At 39.9% G+C, this 22,136-nt stretch overlaps 7 protein-coding genes and 1 long non-coding RNA gene across 11 annotated transcripts; 5 read left to right on the top strand and 3 right to left on the bottom strand.

Moving 5' to 3' along the window:
* The first annotated feature begins 476 nt into the window (after nucleotides 1-476).
* LOC130695867 (uncharacterized) lies at nucleotides 477-1,226 on the top strand. The gene is made up of 2 exons (XR_009002489.2): nucleotides 477-598; nucleotides 710-1,226. It is a non-coding gene; the product is annotated as an uncharacterized LOC130695867 (long non-coding RNA).
* Nucleotides 1,227-2,019: 793 nt separating this feature from the next.
* On the top strand, nucleotides 2,020-4,807 carry LOC130695832 (chitin deacetylase 1-like). Its single transcript, XM_057518895.2, has 6 exons — nucleotides 2,020-2,199; nucleotides 2,650-2,892; nucleotides 2,965-3,114; nucleotides 3,189-3,419; nucleotides 3,495-4,314; nucleotides 4,386-4,807. The coding sequence occupies exons 1-6, from the start codon at nucleotides 2,160-2,162 to the stop codon at nucleotides 4,483-4,485; spliced, it is 1,584 nt and encodes a 527-aa protein (XP_057374878.1). The 5' UTR covers nucleotides 2,020-2,159; the 3' UTR covers nucleotides 4,486-4,807.
* A 552-nt stretch (nucleotides 4,808-5,359) lies between these two features.
* On the top strand, nucleotides 5,360-6,969 carry LOC130695842 (uncharacterized). Of its 2 annotated transcripts, XR_009421061.1 has the most exons (4): nucleotides 5,360-6,313; nucleotides 6,367-6,478; nucleotides 6,552-6,870; nucleotides 6,930-6,969. XR_009421061.1 is itself a non-coding variant. In XM_057518910.2 (3 exons), the coding sequence occupies exons 1-3, from the start codon at nucleotides 5,521-5,523 to the stop codon at nucleotides 6,673-6,675; spliced, it is 1,029 nt and encodes a 342-aa protein (XP_057374893.1). In that variant the 5' UTR covers nucleotides 5,360-5,520; the 3' UTR covers nucleotides 6,676-6,969. The 2 variants fall into 2 exon arrangements, 1 of the variants encoding a protein (XP_057374893.1); XM_057518910.2 differs by having other exon boundaries at nucleotides 6,552-6,969.
* A 119-nt stretch (nucleotides 6,970-7,088) lies between these two features.
* LOC130695844 (Bardet-Biedl syndrome 5 protein homolog) lies at nucleotides 7,089-9,376 on the bottom strand. Its single transcript, XM_057518911.2, has 8 exons — nucleotides 8,652-9,376; nucleotides 8,424-8,572; nucleotides 8,296-8,345; nucleotides 8,095-8,225; nucleotides 7,894-8,029; nucleotides 7,724-7,825; nucleotides 7,470-7,664; nucleotides 7,089-7,383 (listed from the first exon to the last, which is right to left on the bottom strand). The coding sequence occupies exons 1-8, from the start codon at nucleotides 8,702-8,704 to the stop codon at nucleotides 7,183-7,185; spliced, it is 1,017 nt and encodes a 338-aa protein (XP_057374894.1). The 5' UTR covers nucleotides 8,705-9,376; the 3' UTR covers nucleotides 7,089-7,182.
* Nucleotides 9,377-9,529: 153 nt separating this feature from the next.
* LOC130695839 (transcription factor IIIA-like) lies at nucleotides 9,530-11,791 on the top strand. Its single transcript, XM_057518907.2, has 8 exons — nucleotides 9,530-9,680; nucleotides 9,768-10,105; nucleotides 10,164-10,267; nucleotides 10,320-10,493; nucleotides 10,589-10,749; nucleotides 10,818-10,935; nucleotides 11,160-11,265; nucleotides 11,466-11,791. The coding sequence occupies exons 2-8, from the start codon at nucleotides 9,884-9,886 to the stop codon at nucleotides 11,658-11,660; spliced, it is 1,080 nt and encodes a 359-aa protein (XP_057374890.1). The 5' UTR covers nucleotides 9,530-9,680; nucleotides 9,768-9,883; the 3' UTR covers nucleotides 11,661-11,791.
* An 860-nt stretch (nucleotides 11,792-12,651) lies between these two features.
* Nucleotides 12,652-21,793, top strand: LOC130695856 (procollagen-lysine,2-oxoglutarate 5-dioxygenase 1-like). 3 transcript variants are annotated; one of them, XM_059495485.1, is made up of 17 exons: nucleotides 12,652-12,758; nucleotides 13,776-13,900; nucleotides 14,194-14,423; nucleotides 14,495-14,739; nucleotides 14,810-14,985; nucleotides 15,042-15,173; nucleotides 15,250-15,371; nucleotides 15,455-15,578; nucleotides 15,641-15,744; nucleotides 17,946-17,979; nucleotides 18,086-18,225; nucleotides 18,285-18,432; nucleotides 18,501-18,605; nucleotides 19,591-19,737; nucleotides 19,962-20,090; nucleotides 20,447-20,609; nucleotides 21,781-21,793. In XM_059495485.1, exons 1-16 carry the CDS (start codon nucleotides 12,653-12,655, stop codon nucleotides 20,600-20,602), a joined length of 2,223 nt encoding a protein of 740 aa, XP_059351468.1. In that variant the 5' UTR covers nucleotide 12,652; the 3' UTR covers nucleotides 20,603-20,609; nucleotides 21,781-21,793. The 3 variants fall into 3 exon arrangements, with proteins under 3 accessions (XP_059351468.1, XP_057374910.1, XP_059351467.1); XM_057518927.2 differs by lacking the exon at nucleotides 21,781-21,793 and having other exon boundaries at nucleotides 20,447-20,801; XM_059495484.1 differs by lacking the exons at nucleotides 19,591-19,737; nucleotides 21,781-21,793 and adding an exon at nucleotides 19,148-19,294 and having other exon boundaries at nucleotides 20,447-20,801.
* On the bottom strand, nucleotides 15,817-17,238 carry LOC130695850 (immunoglobulin domain-containing protein oig-4-like). Its single transcript, XM_057518919.2, has 5 exons — nucleotides 17,058-17,238; nucleotides 16,793-16,896; nucleotides 16,632-16,715; nucleotides 16,416-16,565; nucleotides 15,817-16,341 (listed from the first exon to the last, which is right to left on the bottom strand). Exons 1-5 carry the CDS (start codon nucleotides 17,170-17,172, stop codon nucleotides 16,183-16,185), a joined length of 612 nt encoding a protein of 203 aa, XP_057374902.1. The 5' UTR covers nucleotides 17,173-17,238; the 3' UTR covers nucleotides 15,817-16,182.
* LOC130695849 (twisted gastrulation protein homolog 1-A-like) lies at nucleotides 20,885-22,119 on the bottom strand. Its single transcript, XM_057518918.2, has 3 exons — nucleotides 21,719-22,119; nucleotides 21,328-21,658; nucleotides 20,885-21,263 (listed from the first exon to the last, which is right to left on the bottom strand). The coding sequence occupies exons 1-3, from the start codon at nucleotides 21,951-21,953 to the stop codon at nucleotides 21,023-21,025; spliced, it is 807 nt and encodes a 268-aa protein (XP_057374901.1). The 5' UTR covers nucleotides 21,954-22,119; the 3' UTR covers nucleotides 20,885-21,022.
* Between the last annotated feature and the right edge of the window lie 17 nt (nucleotides 22,120-22,136).

The raw sequence follows: 22,136 nt of genomic DNA, 5'->3' as shown, positions 1-22,136 counted from the left end.
AAAAACATTTTCCATAGAAATAAAAGCCTTTTTGAAAACATTCGTTTTTAATGATCGTCGTTTTTTTTGTTTTGTTTTTTTTCGTGAAGGGGTTTCAGAAATTACACGAACTGTGCGAAAAAAAAAAAAAAAAAAAAAAAGAGAGAGGCTGGAACCTTTCTCCTGCGCCAAAGTGTCCCCCAGGTTATAGTGGTAAATCACGTGACTGCCTTTCGCTTCCGGGATTGGTGTGTGGAATTGACCTCGTCGTTGGCTCTGCCTCTCTCTCTCTCCCTCGCTGTGCCAGTTTAGACCATCGTCACTGGTCACGTGACTGGTTAGAAAGGAAAACATGGAAAGTCGATCCGTGCGAGACACACACACACACACACACACACACACCTTTTTCGAATTTTTTTTTGTTTGCTCTCTCTCTTTCTCTCTCTTTCTTTCTCGCTCTCGCTCTCCGCAGCTTCTTTAACACCGAAGAAGAACAACATCTTTGTTTTGTTTTTTTTAAAACAAAACACTGAAGGGGGGAGGGGGGACTAAATTTGTGTGAAATCAGATCATCAGTGACGTCACGTAAGAATATCAGCAACAAATAGAGACGGAGAAAGTAAATGAATTCTTTAAGAGTTTTGATTGCTGGAGGCCATTTTGCAAGCCATTTGAGAGTTTCTTGTGGGTTTCTCTTCTTATTATTTCTCACATTGTTCTCATTTTCTAGTGTGTGAAACCAACATTTTCTTCCGTGATACATTTGAATTTGGCCGACGCGTTTCGTGCGGGATACAACAACGAATTTGGTTGCTGTGTCTGTTGAACTGTCACTCATTTCCAAATGGTGCCAAATGTTTTGGTTTTTGGGAAATCTGATGGGGATCGTCCTTGGGCCTTTCCCTCTCAGTTCGCCGAAATTCGTCGTCGATGGTGTACAGAACACAGGAGCAATGTCAAATCGGAAATGTCCATATTGTTAATCCAAGGATTCAATTCAACACCTTCATTATCCTACCCTTTGATTGTGCATATGTACAATTCAAAATGACCTCAAGAATTAAAACGAAACTGTTTATGGATCTCCTGAATGCCATTGCCAAAAAGAAATTTGGATATTTTTGGTTATGAGGCCAATTTTTTTATCTTGTTTTCTCTCTCGCTCTCTTGAAATTTGAATAAACCCAAGTCCTTGATATATGGCTTTCTTTACAAAATCAGAGCTAAATAAACTAGTTTTCGCGTTTGAGGTTCTTCTGGTATTCATTTGTTTTCTGTGTGTGGAAAACCATAGTTTTATACACCTATTCACCGGAGGCGTTGTCCCAGTGAAACACGATTGCAAACAATCCGTCTAGTAGATCTCCTATTGGTTTATCTCGAGTTGACCATATGCAAAGCGATAGTTCTTTTCAACCTTGAGCCGGGTTAAAAACTGGTCAACTACATCACGGACAGGTATTTTGTCTCTTACAAGCAATGTAATAATCCGTAAACACATTAGCCAACAGCAGGAAATAACACAACGTCTCACCTTGCCCAGATTTAGCTTACCCTCCCCCCCACACCCCAATGGAATTGAATCCTTTCATTATCTCAAGGTAGTTTCTTTCTTTTTTTTTTTTAAATCTAAATCTCTTTGTTCTTCCCATACCTCCGATTCTCAAGTGGAACTCGTTGTTATTTGTTTATTTATAATTCTTTTTTTTTGGTAGGGCAACTTTTTCCGAGACGGGTGAAAGTGGAGGAGGAGGAACGGACCAATGGTGGACGAAAGAAACTGGTCGCTTATATAGCGGAGAGAGGAGGCGGAGAAAGAAGATGGCCGACCGGTGTGCCCAGGTTCTTTTTTTTTTTTTTTTATGCTTTTTTCTTTTTTGAAGGGGAGCCGTGGGAAACCAATGAAGCTGGCATGGAGGAGGTGCCCTAGCTCTAACTTCAAAAAAAAAGACAGGGAATAAGAATGACCAACTTGAACCCCGGGTATAAAGCCCGGTGGGTGGGAGGACTTCGGGAGGCAGTTGTCATTGAGAACGCGCGGCGTTCGAATCACCTGAGCACAAAGGGGCTTAAAAAAAAAAGACAAACAAAAGAAAAACTGTCTATTTTTTTTCATCGATTTGTTTTTGTTTGCCTTCAAGTAAAAAAAAAAAAAAAATCTTAATTTTACATCACTCAACATGATGCGTTCCACTTGCCTAGTGCTACTTCTCATTGCCGGTAAGTTTTTTTTTTAAGTTTAATCTTTAACGTTTATTTTTGTGTTTACGTGGATATTTTTTTTTTTTTTTTGGACACTTTCACCTAAAAATCTGTTCGTCTTGGAACTCGTTTTTCTACTCAATGTATTTGTTAAAACTAGTCGCGTAACACGGTAGAGCGTTACGCAAAGCAAAATTTCGGCTACCAGTAGAACGTGCTTTGAATTAAGGTCATTCGTTTCGTGAAAGTATGGCCAAAGCCAACGATCAAATAGCAACAGGAGAAAGCTCTCTGTGTTCTTTTTTGTTTTTGTTTTTTGCCAATGAGAAACAGCATTTCAAGAGAAACGCTTCGTTCCCTTTCACTTATTGGCCATCTTTTTCGGTTTAGTTTGACCCGCTTTCTCTTCGCCATTTGCACGAGAATCAAATGAAGTTGTTACAATTTCTAACGCATTGTCTGTCACAGGTTTCAGCAACGCTCAGGAAGCTGCTCAGACGCCCGAGCAATTGTGCGAGAACAGGCCACCTGAAGAATACTTTCGCCTCTCCACCGAAGGCGATTGTCGTGATGTAGTGCGCTGCGATCGCGCAGGTATCGCCGGAGCCATCCGCTTGGCCGCTGTCCGCTGCCCGGCCGGTTTGGCTTTTGATGTCGAGCGACAAACTTGCGACTGGAAGGCTAAGGTCTCCAACTGCGACAAACTCGACCGTAATTTTTTATTTGCAGAACCAAATTGACATGTTATTTGACAAGACTAAATCATTCTATTCAAATGAACAGGACCTCGCAAGGCTTTGCCCAAGTTGAAGACTGACGAGCCCATCTGCCCTGATGGTAAACTGTCGTGCGGCAACGGCGAATGTATCGACAAGGCCCTCTTTTGCGACGACAAGCCCGACTGCAAAGACGGATCAGATGAAAACGCTTGCTGTAAGTTGCTAAAAAAAAAAAAAAACGAATGATTTGTGAGCGTCAATATTCATTCATTTTTTGTTTGATATTAGCTGTCGACACTGACCCCAACCGCGCTCCCGAATGCGACCCAACTCAGTGCAGCCTTCCCGACTGCTACTGCTCGGCCGACGGTACTCGCATTCCCGGCGATTTGGAGGCCAACAACGTTCCCCAAATGATCACGCTCACCTTCAACGGAGCCATGAACACGGACAACATCGACCTGTACGAAGAGATCTTCAGCGGACTCCGCCTCAACCCCAACGGCTGCCAGGCCAAAGGTAAGAGAGCTATTTAGAAAATCAAAAACAAAACCGACATTTCTAAAAAAAAAAAAATTCAATTGCGTCGTACAGGAACCTTCTTTGTCTCGCACAAGTACAGCAACTACTCGGCAGTGCAAGATTTCCATCGCCGCGGCCACGAGATCGCCTCTTTCTCCGTCACCAGCAAGGACAGCACCAAGTACTGGACCGATGGCACCTACGACGACTGGTTGGCTGAGATGGCCGGCAACCGATTGATCATCGAGCGTTTCGCCAACATCACCGACGGCTCCATCATCGGAGTCCGCGCTCCTTACTTGCGCGTCGGCGGCAACAAGCAATTCGACATGATGGCCGACCAGTTCTTTGTTTACGACTCGTCCATCACGGCACCTCTCGGCCGCGTTCCCATCTGGCCTTACACGCTCTACTTCCGCATGCCCCACAAGTGCATCGGCAACGCCCAAAACTGCGCCAGCCGCAGCCACCCCATCTGGGAGATGGTCATCAACGAGCTGGATCGTCGTGATGACCCCACTTTCGACGAGTCGCTCCCCGGTTGCCACATGGTCGACTCTTGTACCAACATCGCCACTGGTGAGCAGTTCGGCCGTATGCTCCGCCACAACGTCAACCGCCACTTGAGCACTAACCGCGCTCCTCTCGGTCTCCACTTCCACGCTTCTTGGCTCAAGAGCAAGAAGGAGTTCAAGAACGAACTCATCAAGTTTATGGATGAGATGATTGCCCGCAATGACGTCTACTTCGTCACCATGTTGCAGGTTATCCAATGGATGCAGAACCCCACTGAATTGGGTGCCCTCCGAGATTTCCAAGAATGGAAAGAGAAATGCGACGTCAAGGGACAGCCTTTCTGCTCCTTGCCCAATGCTTGCCCACTCACAACAAGGTATAATTTGACTTTGAACGATATGACCTAGTTCTTTGACTAACTTTCATTTTTATTTCATCCATCAACAGAGAATTGCCCGGAGAGATCCTTCGTCTTCACACTTGCATGGAATGTCCGAACAACTATCCATGGATCCTTGATCCTACTGGTGATGGGTTCTCCAACTAAGCAATAACAGGGCAACAACATATTTTTTTTTTTTTTTTCAAAATCTGCAGAACTTATCCGTTAAGTGGACAAGGACCATATCTTTTTTTTTTTTTTTGAATTCACCGCACGCTCTCTTTCGTGTCCGTTATTATTTTGTGATAGTTTGTTTATCGCATTCTTCTTTGGATGGAGAGAAACCCAAGGCATTTAATTTTAAGAAATTCTTAGTGAAATGTTCTGAATTTGATTGGGGTCTCCGAGAATTGCCTGGAATTTTATCAACAAAACTCACAGCAGGTACCTTTGAAAGCCTCAAGTATGCATACAAAAATTTCGACAATTCACGAAATTGTGAGTGGAAATTTCCAACGCTTCATCTTGTTTGTGATGTGAGCTGTGTATAAAAAAATATAAATCGAAGAAAACATATGATGATTTCTACTTTATTTTATCTTTCGTTATGGAGTATCAGGCTTTTAGGACGATGTGGGACTGTGATCGATAGTGGCACAAGGAATCAGTTGGGTGGGTTAGGTTAGCTTGTGGATTATGCTGCTTGTTTTGACCAGAAAACAACACTAGTACCGTAAAGAACGATATCGATGTACGATATCTTTTTAAATATCACAGATTAGATTACCCACTGCTCCACATTATTCACGGAAACATGTCAGGGGATTTTGTAATTTCCCCTAGAGTATGCTAAGGTGTCATTCGTGTTATATATTTCGCTGTAAGACTTTATTATACTTCTAAGGTTTATCTCTCGGCATTAATTTGTTTTTGTTAGAATGTTTGTTTTATTTTAAAAAAGATTTGAAAAACACAATCCACTTGACAGTCCAACCGGTAGAGCACGGTGTTGAGGTGGTAGTAGTTGTTAACACCGGACAGTAGACGGTATCAAGTAGCAAAGTTGTGGTTTTGGGCATTCCACTGTCGTGTTACTGCCCCCCTCAGTAGATTATTTTATACATTGTTTAATCTCGTTTATTGTTACGCTTTTTATTCAGTATTTGATATTGCAAACAAAATACCTCGTGTACAACAACGATGACACAGTCAAACAGCAACAACGTAGTGTATTTACAGACTACATTACGAAACTTGGAAGAACGGTACAAGAAACTTCAAAATCGAGTCGAGTCATTACAAGTGGAAAATGAAAGGCTGGTTACAAGCCGAACAGAACTTGTGGTTGAAGTCGAACGCTTACAGGACCAACAGATACGCTTGAGAGAAAGAAATTTAAGACTAACTCAAGAGTTTCATTCAAAACAACAAGAATGCTCCCTCCTTGCAGAGAAGCTTACCATGTTTGCCCGTGGTAGAGTTGGAAATTATAAAGTTGATTCTGAAAGCTTCAAGTCAGATCTTACAGAATTAAAGGAAGATCTGGAGGGATCCAGGGACAGCCTTGTTACAGTTGAGCTTCACGGCAATTCAGATACAAGGCCAAAAGTGCTTGATGTCACTAGCCGTACTTATTCAGAACCTAATCTCAGTGTTATTCAAAGAGAACTGGATCTGGTACGGAAAGGTCTTTGGTCCCCTGCGTTGGAAAACACAAAAGGGACAGTTGTTGAAGATTTGTCATCGAAGTTATTGCTCAGCTTAAAGAAGGGACAGGGTGAGCTTGAAGAGCAGTGCTCAAGGATGATGGAATTCCAACGTAACTCGATGGAAGCAGTTCAGGGATTATCCATTCTGTCGGATGAAAATGATGAAACAGATCCAATGGAATATGTACAACAATGCACACAATCTGCTCTCGCGCTTAAAGAAAAATTACAAAATGAAAACTTTAAATTACGTCATCTGCATCAAATATTAAGAATGAACGCAGGTAAGATCAAAGTGTGGCATTTATTAACAAATTTCTACAACATTAATCTTTAGCTAATGAAGCAGCAGCAGCGAGTGTTGTAACTCAAACAAGTTTCGACATGCACGCACCCGAATTGGGCAGTTCATCAGTGTGGAAAAACATGAATCTACAAGACCGCATTTGGTATTTCTTTCGTTCTACCATACAGTCACATATCTAATTAATTCACCATTTTTTGCTGTGCTACTTTTTACAGTCCTCTTTGCGAAAACATCTTTTCGACGGTTATATCCCAAGACGAATTTGTTGATCACGTAATGTCGCACTTTGAGGGTGACGGTCATATGCCTGAGTTCGAAATCCTGAGTTTGAATACGTGATTCCGATTACTTCTGTGATGTTCTGAAATGTTCCGGAAACCTAGAAAACGATTGGATTGAACAAGATGTTTCAGCAGGTCTTTCGCCATTTGCAATAGCCTTATTCTCCTCAGAACCCACATTCTGTCATTATACTTCGAACAGAACAATTATTTATCACTATCGTGGTTGACCCTTCGGTGCTTTTGTTTGTCGGTAACTATATACACTGCATTCTACAAGTTCCTTATTTACCTAGTTTTACCGCCTTAAAGCTTTCGTAGGTTACGTGCAAAAGGAGTGTAGGCCAAGAAGGGAATACCGTGAAAACTACGGGTATTTTATGGGTTTTTTAAATTTTTACATAGAGAATAGTTCGGCCAAACCTTTTTGGCTGGATGCATTTTTGTCATATTGAACCATTCGACACGTAATGGAATACTGATTGTTTATTTTCCGATTCCACCAAACGTAAGCAGAACTCAGTTCAGTAAAAGGGATATTTTATTACAGTTTGAAAGTCCGTATTTAAAAAGTTATTTGCCACAGGGAATTTCGGTTGACTCCTTTTGGCAACTTCTCCATAGCAAGTCCGATACTTTTGTCAAATTCAGGTGGATGGCCACCAGAATTGAAGCAGTCGGGTTGCAAGTAATTGGCGAAGCAGCGCACACCTTGGTCTTGCTTCTCATCTTTATGCGGTAAAGGCATAGAAGCTTCCTTTTGATCCTGGTATCCATCCCAAGAACATTTATTAGTAAATAATAACTTCTACCCATAGAACAAGGTTTTTTTAGAAATCATAATTGATTCACCTCTAAAGTTGATTTCCAAACAACGCCAAATTCAGGATTCCGATTCTGCGTGACATGCAGCGACCGAAGCTCTTGGATTATTTGCTTGAGTCTACTTGCCGGATCGATGCGGAAACCTAAAACGTATCCTCCTCCGCTATTATCCAGTGATTCTACGACAAGTACTTGACCAAATTTCGAATCCCGCAGGCTAAACTGTACACACAAGAAATTGATTCAGTGTACATCCTTTTTCCACAAGCCATTCACGCTACCTGTGCGATCTGCAGGTACGGTAGCGAAATGTTAAAGTATTCGTTGAGACTGGCAAACCAAACGACACGAACGTTTGTGATAACGAAACAACCTAAATTTCCCTTGAAACTATTGTGTTAGTGCATTCAACATCTGAGAATAGTTACAGTTTTAGAAAAATTAACTTTACTTGATTGTTTGCCAGGTTCCATACTCCGTCGATCCTGTTGCAGATGTGTTCCAGCGGCATTACTTTGAGTTGGTTTGCGTGGATGATGTGATGCCGTAACCGCAGCTCGCGAAAAGGTTTGGATACGCAATAGCTTCTAAAATGGTAAGCATTGATTTCACAGATGGATTAGTTCTATAGTCTGTGGTATTCTTATGGTACTTATGGATTTCGTTTAAGATTGTAGAAAAATCCCGCTTATTATCGTTTAATGGCGTGAATAAGAATTCGAATTTGTCGTTCCCTATTTTGGTTAAAAGATGTAAGGTATCGGCTGTAGTCCTTTTTGATTTCTGAAATGGAGGACAGCGATTCCCTTCCATTATTTCAATGTTTACGTAGATTGTTATTAATTATCCTTACATTCTTGGACGGTTGAGAAGTAACAGTAACCAGAGTATTGTATCCAATGGCTGTGAAAGGTTGTTGGGATAAGCAAAAATGACCGTTGAGATTAAAAGATAAATAAGCAAGGATTGAAAAATTCGTACTGAGGTTTAGTTTCGCAGTTTTATGGGAATACCATAAAAGTCTGAGATTTGTCATAACCAGGCAACCAGGTTCACCGCTATTTGCTTTTGTGTCTTCCACGAGTTCCACTCGCTCGAGGACACATTCGCCTGGAACCATATTGAGCAAACTGGAAGCACATTAAATAAGAAAACTCGCTATTAAGCCACAAGAGCTCGGTGAATTGTGATCAGCAATTCAAATCCTACCTTGCACTCACATCGAATCGAATTTCATTATCTTGCCAATTCATGTTAGGCATACTTTTCTTGCTTTGGTACACTGTAAATGTAATGCTTTAGGCTGAGGCCCTACTTTCTCGATGTTTTGAACGCGTTGCCATGGTACCACATGAGGCCACAGTACTTGTGTTTTTGTGATGCTTTGTATTATTCTAGGTGATCAGACAGAGACACCAATCTTCTTTTTCTTTTAAACTTCATCTATAGATGCGGGACGAGGAGGAGCATATACCGTTTCATTCACCACTGTTACAGAATCCGGATATAGCGGCTTTGAATAATGGATGAGGGAATAACTGTCACGACATATTCAATGGGAAAACAGTGGCAAGTTTTGCGCGCAAATTTTACGTCAACAACGTTTAATTCTGTGAAATTCCTAGGATTCCCCAAACCCCATTTCATTACTTTAAATCCTTGGATCGAATAGTTCTCTCAGCTGCCCTAACGTAGCATCGCTATGCCAGCTATTTAACTTGTATTGACAATAACAAATAATGGGGGATTTACTTGCAGGTTAAAATCGTGACGGGGCGTTTGCTAAGTAAAAGCTAGCTGAAGGAAAAAAAAATAGTTGTATTCTATCACAGCATTTAAGCAACTATCTGTCAATGTGGCTTATGCCACTTAGTAAATTAACGTAAGTGGGTGAATCGTTTATTCACGTACGGCGTTGTTTATAGCCCGGGAATCGTCTTATGACGGTGCATGATCGCCTCGTAAGGTTGGATTACCCAGTTTTAGTATTCTCCCACGTAAATTCCGCATTTTACGAACGCTTTTCCGCAGAGGCGGATCTCACACTTTACTTCTAATGGTGGAATGTGTAAAAATCCCGCTTGTCCGTTTTCGTAAGCTTTGTTATTACCTGTTAGCACATGGCTTCTAGGCTTAACTCGGTTACGAAGAAAGCTGATAGCAGTGTGTTACATGCCTGCAGTTTTCTTCTTTTTCAGTTTTTCGTTTTGCAGTTTTGATAAGTTGTCACTGTAGAAGGTTAGTTGTACGCTGGTAGTTAAATAAAGAACATGATTTAATTCCAATAGGAAGAAATCTAATACCTCTATGTTTCCCGCCATTCAGAGACGTTGGGCATCTTCGCACATGGCCGTTGTTCACGTCCCCTGATATTATTTATTAAAACATAAATAATCAAATACTATTTGGCAATTTGAATAACCAAGTATTCTGATCAGCCAATGCTGATAGAGAAGCTTATATACATGCAGACCCCTTCAGATATAATAATGGATAACACTCAAATATCGAATGAAATGCCAGTTGTTGCTGAAGTATCGGTGGAAGCAAAGAGAGATCTACAACCAGGAAACAAACGTTATCATTGTACACATGAAGGCTGCACAGCTGCTTTTGGTAAACCATCAAGACTAGTGCAGCATGAGAGAATTCATTCTGGTGATGTATGTCAAATTTCTTTATTATAATTGTAAACATAAATTCAATTTCTTTGCACCTTAGCGGCCATTTCAATGCCAGCAATGTGATCAAAGTTATACAAGGGCATTTCACCTAAAACGACATGTTTCAATTGCACATGAGCAGTTGGCTGTTCAGATTTTCTTGTAAGTCTATATTAGAAAGGAAATTATGCTTTTATTTACCTCATTTTTTTAGGTGCCCTATAGAAACCTGTAAAAAACAGTTTGTTTCGAGACAGAAAATGGAGCGACACCATCAAAGTGTTCATTCTCCACATGCCCTAAAATGTCCATCATGTGAAAAAACCTTTAAGAAGAGCCAACAATTGAGGATCCATCAGTATCAGCACACAGGAATTTTACCCTACCAGTAAGCATTTGAAATTTTTTATTTTATTTTTTATTCTATGAAATCTAATAAAAGGTTTTTGGATTCCAATCCAATGGGTCATTGGCTTCCCATAGTTGTGAATATGAAGGGTGTGGCAAGAGCTTTCTATTGCCTAGTAGACTGAGAGCACATGCAAAAACCCATAAGGGATATGTTTGTGATGCAGAAGGATGTGATCAGCATTTTCCTATTTGGAGTGCATTAAGAAAACATAAACTTGAAGCCCATGCCCAAAGTAAAGACAGGTTTTACTTTTTCTTTAGTTTGAATGTCTTTGTAAATTCATCACTTTGGAATATGCAGAACATATTTGCACAATATGTAATTCAACATTCAAAAGACCTGGTTTCTTGAAATCACACCAGAAAATGCATCAACCTACAAGAGAAATTTTTCATTGTCCCTTTGAAAACTGCTCAAGGTAAACCTTACTCTACATTTACAGTACTGCACGTGTAGTAGGGTAAACAAATTATAGCTTTTAAATTTGTAATTTTTTTTACTACACATAAATTAATTTTTTTCAGCATTTTCTGAATTAGTGTGTTATTTTTTTTACTATTGCCCGTAGAAGATTGTTCAATCAAAAAACTCTGCAGTTAATTATTTTTAAAATATTTGGTTGCAATTCTTTTTTATTTCCAGGAAGTTCTATTATAAAAATAATCTCAAATCGCATATTGACAATTATCATAATCCTGGTCAGTATCAATGTAAACAAGAAGGATGCGGCAAAGTCTTCATTAGAAAGGTACAAGAATGTTCGACCTAAATTTTTTCCCCATTTAAGAACATGTAGAAGCCCAAAAAATGGCTGCTGCAGTGGTATTGACTGATGAAATTCTGTTTACAGTTTTTTTATCAGTTAGATACCACAAGAACAGCCATATTCTGTAATTAGGAAAATATGATCCGTTATCTAATCCATACCTTTTCTGTTTTCCCGTGTAGGCTAGTCTGGTATCACACGCTGCACGACACAAATTGCCTACTGCAGGCACTAAAAGTGAGGATACACGAATTACTCGTAGATCTCAAAAAGTCCGTAGCGACAAAGGCCAGCCGAAGAAAGCCATGGCTTCAATCCTTTCAGGGCAAAAAATTTCGAACTCTGAAAGTAAGCTTATTATGAGAAGCTTGGAATAGTACTAAGTACAAAGGTTGTTGAGATTATGTTACATATAATGGAAAACACGCATAAAAACGTAGTTTACCATAATCATCGTTGTGTCCTAACCGCGCTTGATGCATTGTTCAGCTGTTAATTCCGTTTCAGTGGTAATAAATCGACATTTGTACACCGAAATCCATGAAGTGTCTAGGAATTGGGCCGTGACATCACTTTCCCCGAGGGACTTACGGTAAGGAAGAGTTAGGTAACCCAAACATGTGCAAAACGAAATGTTTATTTAAATCAAGTGTAACCCATTTGTGTCAAACGTATCGATTTGGATTACTATGTCATTTGATTGGAAATTGTGGCTAGTTTTCCGAAAAAAAAGATGCAGAGGAAGAACAACTTTTCTTCGTGACCAACTTTTGCAACTTGGAGGTACGTATTGCTTTTGTTAAAACTAATTCAATGTACACTTTAATTGTGCCGTTAGGAAAACGGCAGCTATATCTAATCTGTTTGTAGAGATTTTCTTTAGAACAAATTATTGTTCCAGTTTTTTGCGTTGGAGATTCGGAATTCATAGAACAGTAGAGCTGCCATCTGTGAGTGCTTTCAGGTAACATACCCGGCGTTTGTGGCGTTTGTGAAGTCAAAAGTGGGCCTTCCAGTTGACTGAACTCTAGGAGTGCAGCACAGACACAAGGACTGTAGCAGAGATGTTTAACTTCTAGTCTCAAGCGAGCAGTGACAGCATTCGACAGCAGGTTAGTTCTCTTCCTGTATTTCCGTACACTTGTTTCAAGTAAAGTCTGTCGTCCCATATTGTCACGCTTAAACGTAGCATTTCGTTCTATTATTTCATTTTGTTTTTGTTTTGACTTCACCATATTGGTAGTTTCAGCACGTACAATGAATTTTTGTTTCCTTTTTTCTAAAAATTTTTTCGCCGCAATTCAGAATTAATTTATAGAACTAATTTATTCTTTATTATGTGTCATGTAGTTACTGAAACACGAAAGAAATGCGCCTAAAATTCCAATGGGTTCTATTGGTCAGCCTGGCGGTGTTGTCAGCTGGAGCCGATGACAAGGATGCAGCAGATGTGTTGACGAACGAAGCTCCGTCTGGTAAGAACATTATCGCCAACATAAGAAATTTACCAAAAAGAATGCAAACTAACGATTTCAAGTACCAGATTAGAGGCTCAAGTGAAATGGCGTACGTGCGGGCAGTCGCATGGGCCGTTCATTACAGGCATCGTTTCTTTTTCTTTTTTTTTTTTCCTGTTCTTCTTCTTCTTCGTTCCTGGTTGGGTTTTGGGGAGAATGAATATAAACATTCATTCCCCCAAGGCTAGTTTCTCCGGACTCTGCGGGGAAATACGAACCGTTAGGTTGACCTTCTCTGAACTATCTTGAATAAAATTTAAAGCGGCTTATATCTTTCAAGTTTAGGGATTTCAAGAGATGGGGTTGGTTTACATTTAGTTTTAGAACTAGACTTCTTTTCCAGATAAAGAGAATTAATTTTCTAGACAATTTCCCAGACAACCCTCGTTCCCAACTCTCTGTGGGCGTGGCATTGGACTCCCAATAGTGTTGTAGACTATCATCATTCATTTCTACGAGCCATTCTAGCGCATTTTAAAATCAATTTTAAATATGGTTCCATACGGGTATGGTGCTATCTAATTCCCAACTAAACTTAATGAGAATTCCAGTGCAAATCGCTGGCGCGCCCATTACTCATTTTTGCTGTCCCATTTTAACTGTCAAACATTTGGGACAGCAAGTATCCAAGGATACTGTTTCGAAAATAAATCTATTGTGTTGAAATGCAAATCGATTAATAGCATGGGAAGTTGTATGTGTAAATAGAGGTTTGATTGCGAAAACTATTTGGGGTTTGTTTTTTTTACGCATGGCAATCAGTGTCACGTAAAGGCGGAATTTAAATAGTAATCGTGGGTTTCGTAAAACCTTTCGTTTTCTGTTTAATGACACATCTTTTGTGTGTGTCATGAAGAAATACTAGAATGGCGATCGAATGAAATTAGCGCTATAATTCAGAAAGGAATAGATAAATCGTTCGTGGTAGATCGTACAAGGACATTTACTTTCCTTTTTTTTTTTTTTTTTTTACAGCTGAAACAAAATTCTTGATTTTGACCGTCGCCACTGAAGAAACTAGCGGCTACAAGCGTTACCAGCGTTCGGTGAAAATCAATGGATTACCAGTTAAAGTTCTGGGTCTTGGAGAAGAATGGAAGGTAACGAACTAAATAATTCCTCCCCGATAACGGTATTTTTACTTGAATTGTTTGGAGCGATGTTCTATGGTTACGGTTACAGTAAGTCAGACCGGCACACAATGGTTGCTCTATTTTGCAAAAAAACTGGTTTTACATTGAGTAGATCTGGCACACAGTGGTAGCTGGATTGTGCTAAAACTCGTTTCTTATTTCCTCTTTCATTTTTCAAAATCCAGTTTAATGACCGGATTGATCTCTTATGTTAAAAGAACAAACAGCTTATTAATATACTTAATATTTTGTTTTTGAAGGGGGGAGATATGGCAAATTCGGTTGGAGGCGGCCAGAAGGTGTTAATGCTCCGGAAGGAATTAGAGTTACATAAAGATGACCCTGAAAAAATTATTATGTTTACTGATGCGTATGACGTCCTTTTCAATGCCAATGAAGAAAAAATCCTCGAGCAATTTCACCAGTTCAATGCCCGTGTGGTTTTCTCCGCCGAAGGTTTCTGCTGGCCAGATCCAAATCTTGCTTCCAAGTAAAATCGATTCTATTTTTTTAAAGTAAAGTTCTGTTTCTAAAACCAACGATTTTCAATCGCTTTTGTAGGTACCCAGAGGTGGAACGAGGAAAACGTTTTTTGAACTCGGGACTATTTATGGGCTATGCTCCCGAGTTATACAAGATTCTCAACAGCGGTGAAATCGCCAATGACGACGACGATCAATTGTTTTACACAAAAGTCTTCTTAGACGAAAAGAAACGCCAAGAGCTTAATATTAAACTCGATCACCGTTCCGAACTATTCCAGAATCTCAATGGAGCTCTCTCCGATGTTGAACTCCGCTTTATTGGTAAATGTCATCATGCCCTCTGTTATAGATGCAGATTTCTGTATTTAAATTTGTTTTTGAACATTTTCAGGCACCGAATCTCACTTAGAAAACACTGTCTACAACACCGTTCCTCTAGTCATCCACGCCAATGGACCTACCAAGCTATTCCTTAACACCTTAGGAAATTACATTCCAAAGAGCTGGAACGCTGACGAAGGTTGTCTAAATTGCTGGGAAGATATGAATAGTCTCGAGAAGAAAAAGGTAAATCTTCTTAGTACAATTTTTACACCATTATCTTAACTGCTTTTATTGTTTAGCCGAAGGATTTCCCTAAAGTAGTGATTGGAATTTTCATCGAAAATCCTACACCGTTTTTCGAAGAATTTCTACACAAATTCCTAGCATTGAGTTACCCTAAAGATAAAATCAATCTTTACATTCATAACGGGGTAAGTGTTCCCGCCTCAAATGGCCCAATTTTTTGTTTTATTTGCGAATAATTTGCATAGAGCTGTTTCATTTTAGGCATCCTACCATGGCAAACAGATTGCTGGTTTTGTTGAGTCTCATGGGGAAGAATATGCTAGTGTCAAGCTGATAAATCACGAAGAAAACGTTAAAGAGTGGCATGCTCGCAATTTGGGAATGTAAGGCTCCTTATTTCCCTTATGCATAGTAGTATTCCATCAAAACGCTGTTCACTGAATATATTATATTTACATAATTGTAGTGAGGAGTGTCTGAAGAAAAAGTGTGAGTACTACTTTAACGTAGATTCACTCGCCCACATCGATAATCCACATACCCTCAAGTTGTTGATCGAACAGAATCGTCCTGTGGTGGCCCCAATGATGGTAATCAAGTTTTAATATTATGATATCGTACTCTATTTACATTTTCATTATTTTCAATCAAGATTCGTCCGTACCAAGCTTGGTCTAACTTCTGGGGATCTTTGACGGCTGACGGTTTCTACGCGCGTTCCATCGACTACATGGAAATTGTCCAAGGACAGCGAAGGTGAGTGCAATATCCATTTGACATTAAGGTTTCCGGACAAGCTATTCATAGGATCGCATATGTCGGCATGTATTTATTGCGATAGTTTACATCAATACGGTAACGCCAAGATACAGCAATTATGGCGCGTGTAGCATGTCTCGTAGAGAAAAGACGTATGTAATGGTTTAGTGTTTTATCTAACCACCTTACGTGACACGAATCCCACTTTGAATTCCCCAAAGTGCTATATAACGCTTCAGTTCTGTTTTTTTCTTTCAAGTTTTAATGGCAGAGATAAAGTGTCGAAAACGGCTAGACAGCTTCATCGCTGAAGCCATATAGGTCTCCAGAGTGCTCTAAAACGGAAGATGATATAACAGCGAGGAACAAATTTGAACAATAGGAAAGCAAAAAAAAAAAGGAAAGTTTGCGACACAGTATCACAAACGTGTGAACTTAATAGACATCTAATGTGTAATCGGTGCGAAATCCTCGTTTGTCAATAGCGTACTTGTTGTCCGCCTGGCACTCGTAGAAACCCGAATCCTTTTGCGTAGCTGGGTCGATTTCCATCTTGGATTTGATCAGATCTTTACCAACTTTGTATTCATGCACCTAGAAAAAAAACGAGCAATTATGAAGGGGATGAAATGTGCGTAAACATTGAATTGAGCTAATTTTTTTTTTACTTGAAAGAATGGGTGAGCGTATAGTTCGATACCGTCCTTTAGCCAAGTGATGTGCGGACGTGGGACACCTTGTGCTTTGCAATAGAAAGCTAACTTACGACCGAGGATGTATTCCGATTCGAAATGCGATGCGTCTATCAACTTTGCTCCCTTTAGGCAATCGTTAATAAATGGTTAAAAAAATTTTAAACTATGAACGAAATTAAATTGTACTACATTTGGGTTGTTGTAGTAAGATTCCGATTCTTCCGTTTTCCTACTACCTAACGGGTGACCCCCAACACCGACCGCCGTGAGCGTCTAGGTTGATGTATTCAGAAAGCAAGAAGCAAATGTTATTCCAACTCTGTTGTGCGTCTTTGGAACAAGAGACATACCGGAGATTCTTGCACGACGGTATTTGCCCCAGCTCGAATGCCGGCGCTACTTAGGACGGGACGCCGTTCTCCTGCTTTCCTTCCGCCCGCTTTATGGCGCATTCCTGTATCGCAAACATGAAAATTCACACTCGCCGTTAAGGTCCTGGATTCGAATGTCTGCACGCTTTGCATGCCGATAAAAGCAATTAAGGATACAATATCAGATCTGACTCGTGCAAGATGATGTTATGCCATTAGTCAATAGTTCTTTGAATGGGCAAACCTTTCACACCGCGACCACCAGCTCCGACACCACCTTTAGGAACGGCAGCCGAATCAAGACGATCGATGATCAATAGGAAGATTATCACACCATATCTTAGCGAGAGCGACTTCATTTGGTTCAGTTAAGAAAAGGCTCTGCTGGGCACTAGCAACACAGTCACTCTTAACTGAACCGTAGCAGGAAGACGACTGAATACATTTGTGTGTGTGTGTGTGTGTGTGTTTGTCTACAAGGCGACGGACCTCTAGCCCACCCCACGGATCGATTTTTATTTTTCTCCAGCCCTTCGTTACCTGACTGGCGCTTCCTCTAGTTTTAGTTAGCTGGATTCTTTCACGACTCTTTACAGTTGCATTAAAATTTCACCTTCCGTCTGGGCCCTGTTCTCTCCCATTCAAGGATTCATTTGTGTATGCTAATGGATGCGACATGTCTCCCGGGCTGGAACAATCCGATTTACATCAACAATAGCATTCGAAATCTATTCAAGTCCCTTTGCTCCCAACTATTTTAAGATTGTGACGGCTCTATGCCATAGGAACACAACAGAAGATCAGAGTAAATTAAGAAATCATCTAATTGGTGCGTCCATATTTCAACGAAAAATGTTATTTAAATAATTTTTTTTTTTTAAAGCGTCCTACATCTTTTCATTCGAAGAATATCCAAAGTGCTCAACACTCTAGAGAGTAGGACGTCTAAGTTGATAACCTTATTGTTACATTTGCAGTTGTGGCACATTATGGAGTGTGTTTTGAAACCATAGCAACCACACCTGTTTTAGTGCTTTGACACGAGTTGTCTGTTAAATGCCAATAGTTATTTTTATACTTGATGTTTGGGTGTGGTACTAGTATTTACATTTTTTATTTTGTTTCTTTCCAGGGGCTTGTGGAATGTTCCGTTCGTCACCAGCGTTGTACGTATTATTTTGCCCTCTATTCTAAACCCACTGGACATTTTTCCCCCTCAAATTATCATTTATCTCGTGACTCAAATAATTGTTTTTCTTTCTGTGACACCAGTACCTTGTGAGGGGAGACATTATTCATAATCCAAAAACCAAACCGAATTACATCTATAATCTGCTCGATGCCGATATGGCATTCTGCACCAACATGCGCAACAACGACGTCTATCTCTATGTCACTAACCGACTTGATTGGTAAAAAATCATTCATCGTTTGCATCGATCATCATTTAATACTCACACGCAATTTCTAGGGGCCATTTGGTTACTGTTGACAATTTCGAGACTCACCATTTCAACAATGAATTGTACGAGGTCCAGAACAATCGCTGGGATTGGGAGAAACGATATCTTCATGTAAACTACAGCCAAAACCTCGACACCAATTTAAATGTTACTATGGTAGGCATAGTTGTATTTTTAAATTTTTGTTCGATCAAGGTGTTTACAGATTTTTCTTTTTTTTTCAGCCATGCCCGGACGTTTTCTGGTTCCCCATGGTTACGGAACGTTTTTGCGACGAGTTGGTCGGCGAAATGGAAAACTTTGGCCAATGGTCTGACGGTTCCAATTCTGTAAGTAAACAGGGTTTCGTCAATCGTAAGTTGCTCGCGTGACTTGTACAAATAATCAATTTACCCAGCTCAGCGTTTAGGTAGGTTTAAAAGTGATTCATGAGATAGTGGGCACCACTGACATGGATCACGCATATGCAAATGGATTTCATATCGGAAAAAAGGGACAACTTTAAAGAGTCGTCTTTTTTTCCTGGCCCCTTTTAAATCTGTTTATTTTCTCGAGGAAACCCTAACAAAATATTCTTTGTTGATTTCTTTGTGACATCCCTGTGGGAAAATCTTTTCGACGCATTTGTTTTACCTAGTCGTAAAACAAGAAACCCGATAAAAGTATCTCCAAGTCGGTTAAAGCATTGCGTACGGCACGCAATAGCTGTTTCTAATACCTGGATACGAGTGACATCACATGGAAAATCATTTGATTTTTCATGGAAGATTCTCGAATGATGCAGTGCCCTATCACGCATTTAATGATATGTTTTATCCTTGGAATTTCCTGTGGTTGTCTGACTGTAACTCTGTTACGTTTACGATGAAAGGACCCACGTCTAGAAGGAGGTTACGAAAACGTACCAACTCGCGACATTCATATGCGTCAAGTAGGCATGGATCGTCAGTGGCTCGCTTTCTTGCGGGACTATGTGCGTCCTCTGCAAGAGCGAGTCTTTTTGGGATACGTGCATTACGTAAGACCCCTTGTCTTTACTGACAGATGTCGAATGAGAAATTTTCGGCAACCCGTCGAAAGGAGAAAGATCGTTGACATTCCAAGACCCAAAAAATTGATCATCAGAATCAATCAATTCCCATACCATAATTACCGCGCCATTCGAGTTTTGAATAAGGATATGCCATCTGCTATAAACAGTGCCCAGTTGTTAGGAACGAGTGATTATAGTTCCGCTGTGCTGTGCTTTTTACTCAATGTTTGTTAATGCTTTTGGATTCACCCATTTCCGTTGTGGAACGTGCAAATGGTTAGGACCCACGTTTGGAGGGTGGCTATGAATCGGTCCCAACGCGTGATATTCACATGAAGCAGATAGGTCTTGAGCCCGGCTGGTTACATTTTCTACAGCATTATGTCCAGCCACTTCAACAGCGAGTTTATGAAGGATACTGGAATGACGTGAGACTTTATTTGTTTTGTTAACGTACCTTTAACCGGTGGAGGACGTTTTTCTAATAATCGTATTCATTTCTTATTTTTTAACACTTGAATTGGTGGTGGTAACTGTGGTATTGGTGATGTTTGCTGGTGGTTGGTCTATCGATCTTTCTTGTTTCTCATTTGAATGCAGTATCATTATGGATGTCGAATTCATTTTCTTTTTATCCCGTTGTTTACTTTAGCCACCCCGTTCAACCATGAACTTTGTGGTGCGCTATAGACCAGACGAACAACCATTTTTGAAGCCTCATCACGATTCATCCACATATACGATCAATCTTGCCCTCAACCGACCCAAAATCGATTACGAGGTAAATGATCTATTAAGTTCTTGAGACTATTCAGTAGGCGGAATATGAGCCTGTGTAGGCGTATATGCTTCGTAAGAACAGTTGCATTATTTGCAGTTGCCTTAACATAAGTTAATAGTGTAGTACAGTACTTTTTTTACTCCTCCACCTCGAAATTTGTGTTGGGGTTTGCACTTTTTTTGTTTTACTATTGATTTCATAAAGTGCAGTGATTTAGCGAAGCTTTACTAAGAGTTTTCCTTTGCCAACGGATAAGCCTTTTAAAATGTTTGATAACATTAATAGATATATTTTTTAAAATGTAATGTTTAGCCACGGATTACATTTTAACTTTATTAATACCATTTTTCTTAAAGGGCGGTGGTTGCAGATTCCTAAGGTACAATTGCAGTGTGCAGGATACTCGTAAGGGTTGGATGCTTATGCATCCCGGTCGTCTAACCCATTATCACGAGGGGCTTTACGTTACCAAGGGAACTCGATACATTATGATTTCCTTCGTCGACCCTTAAATTGGATGTTCTGCACCAAGAAGTTTTAAAATCACAACGCTTTTATTTTTCACGACACTGGAAATTTCTTTTATTACTTCTGTTATGTATAAACCTGTGCCTTGTCCATTTGATTGGCTTTAAAGGAGACTTGGCTTATCTTTTGTCAGTGCAATTGATGGTAATAAAAAAGAAAATATGTGCCTTTTGATTGTCAAAACGTCGTCGACTACATCTTGTTTACGGTACGCTGTAGCAGGTTGTTGAAAAGTTCCTCTAGCATCCAAGCGTGGTAGCAAATGCTTATTCAGCGTATAAAAAATGTATTAAGGTTTCCGGACGAAAGGGGACGGACTCAAAAGGTTAAAGTATGAAAATAGTTGTTTGCAGAAGATATAATAACATGTACACAATAACTGAACTCGGATGCAAAGACGGTTGTTAAGCGACTGGTGGAGTTGCCTCAACTTGTTTCTCGTTCACTTTTTCTTCTGTATTCGTAACTTTTTTAACATCTTTTTCAGAGCCTGTTTCTCCATTTTCATAATCTTCGCTAACAAATGCTTCAGGTTCGATTGGGTTATCATCTTCCTCGCCAGGACATTCGAGACAACGACTTTCATTAATACCGTAGTTGATACAGGTGTGACCAACACATTCACAACAGCCATCATGGAACCATCTAATTTGTAAATAGCAGGTATCAAACTAAAATCTAAAAGATTACACTAAAATCTATAACTTACCTGTAGCTAGATGCTCCCATTGAAATGCAAGAAGCTTTACATTTATTCCAGGACATACACTGGCTCATGTAGGCTACAGTGCAGTTCACAGTGATCAAGTCTTTTAAAGGAATCACTTCCTGTTCCGAGTTAATAGTTTTGTACTTTATTTCTTTTGGCTTAAAAATTGTGATATCCAGATCAACTGGAAAAGTGAAAGTTAGCCAACGTTGTAGAGTATCTCGGTCGTCTGTTAAAGCTGAAAACAAGTCTGGTGTGGGCTCTGTCAAATCTTCCACGTGAGATTTTCTGCTTAATTCACTGACTGTATTGTTTGGTTTAGGACACATTTCTGAAAATGAAATACTTTTTTTAAACTCTGATGCAATGTGAAGGTTTTAATAAAACTTACCAACACAGGAGCAGCATTCTGCATATAGGTAATCAAGACATGAAAAACATTCTTTGCAGCAGGTACAGTTCCGCAATTCACACTTGCATGATTGTGTTAGCATGCATTTACTGACAATACTAGCACAAACAGCTTCATTGCATCCCTGAACAGAGAAAAATCCGACAATAGCCAACAATGGAAGGGCAAATGTCAAAGAAATTAAAATTTTAGGCATGGTCAACCCTGGCCCCATTTCAGACTTTAGGAAAACTAACAAACTTAGATGTATATATATTTAGCTATCCTGCAGCTTAAAATAACTTTATGAACTCTTGACTCAACAATTTATATGACAAGCCTCCAAGCATAGTTTCCAAGGGGTGGTACTGGGTAGGGCTTATAAATAATACGCCATATTTAAATTACCCCGCGGCTA

Source organism: Daphnia carinata, chromosome 5, assembly GCF_022539665.2.
Source record: "Daphnia carinata strain CSIRO-1 chromosome 5, CSIRO_AGI_Dcar_HiC_V3, whole genome shotgun sequence".
Lineage (NCBI taxonomy): Eukaryota > Metazoa > Arthropoda > Branchiopoda > Diplostraca > Daphniidae > Daphnia > Daphnia carinata.
This window is presented reverse-complemented; position numbering and strand designations above follow the sequence as displayed.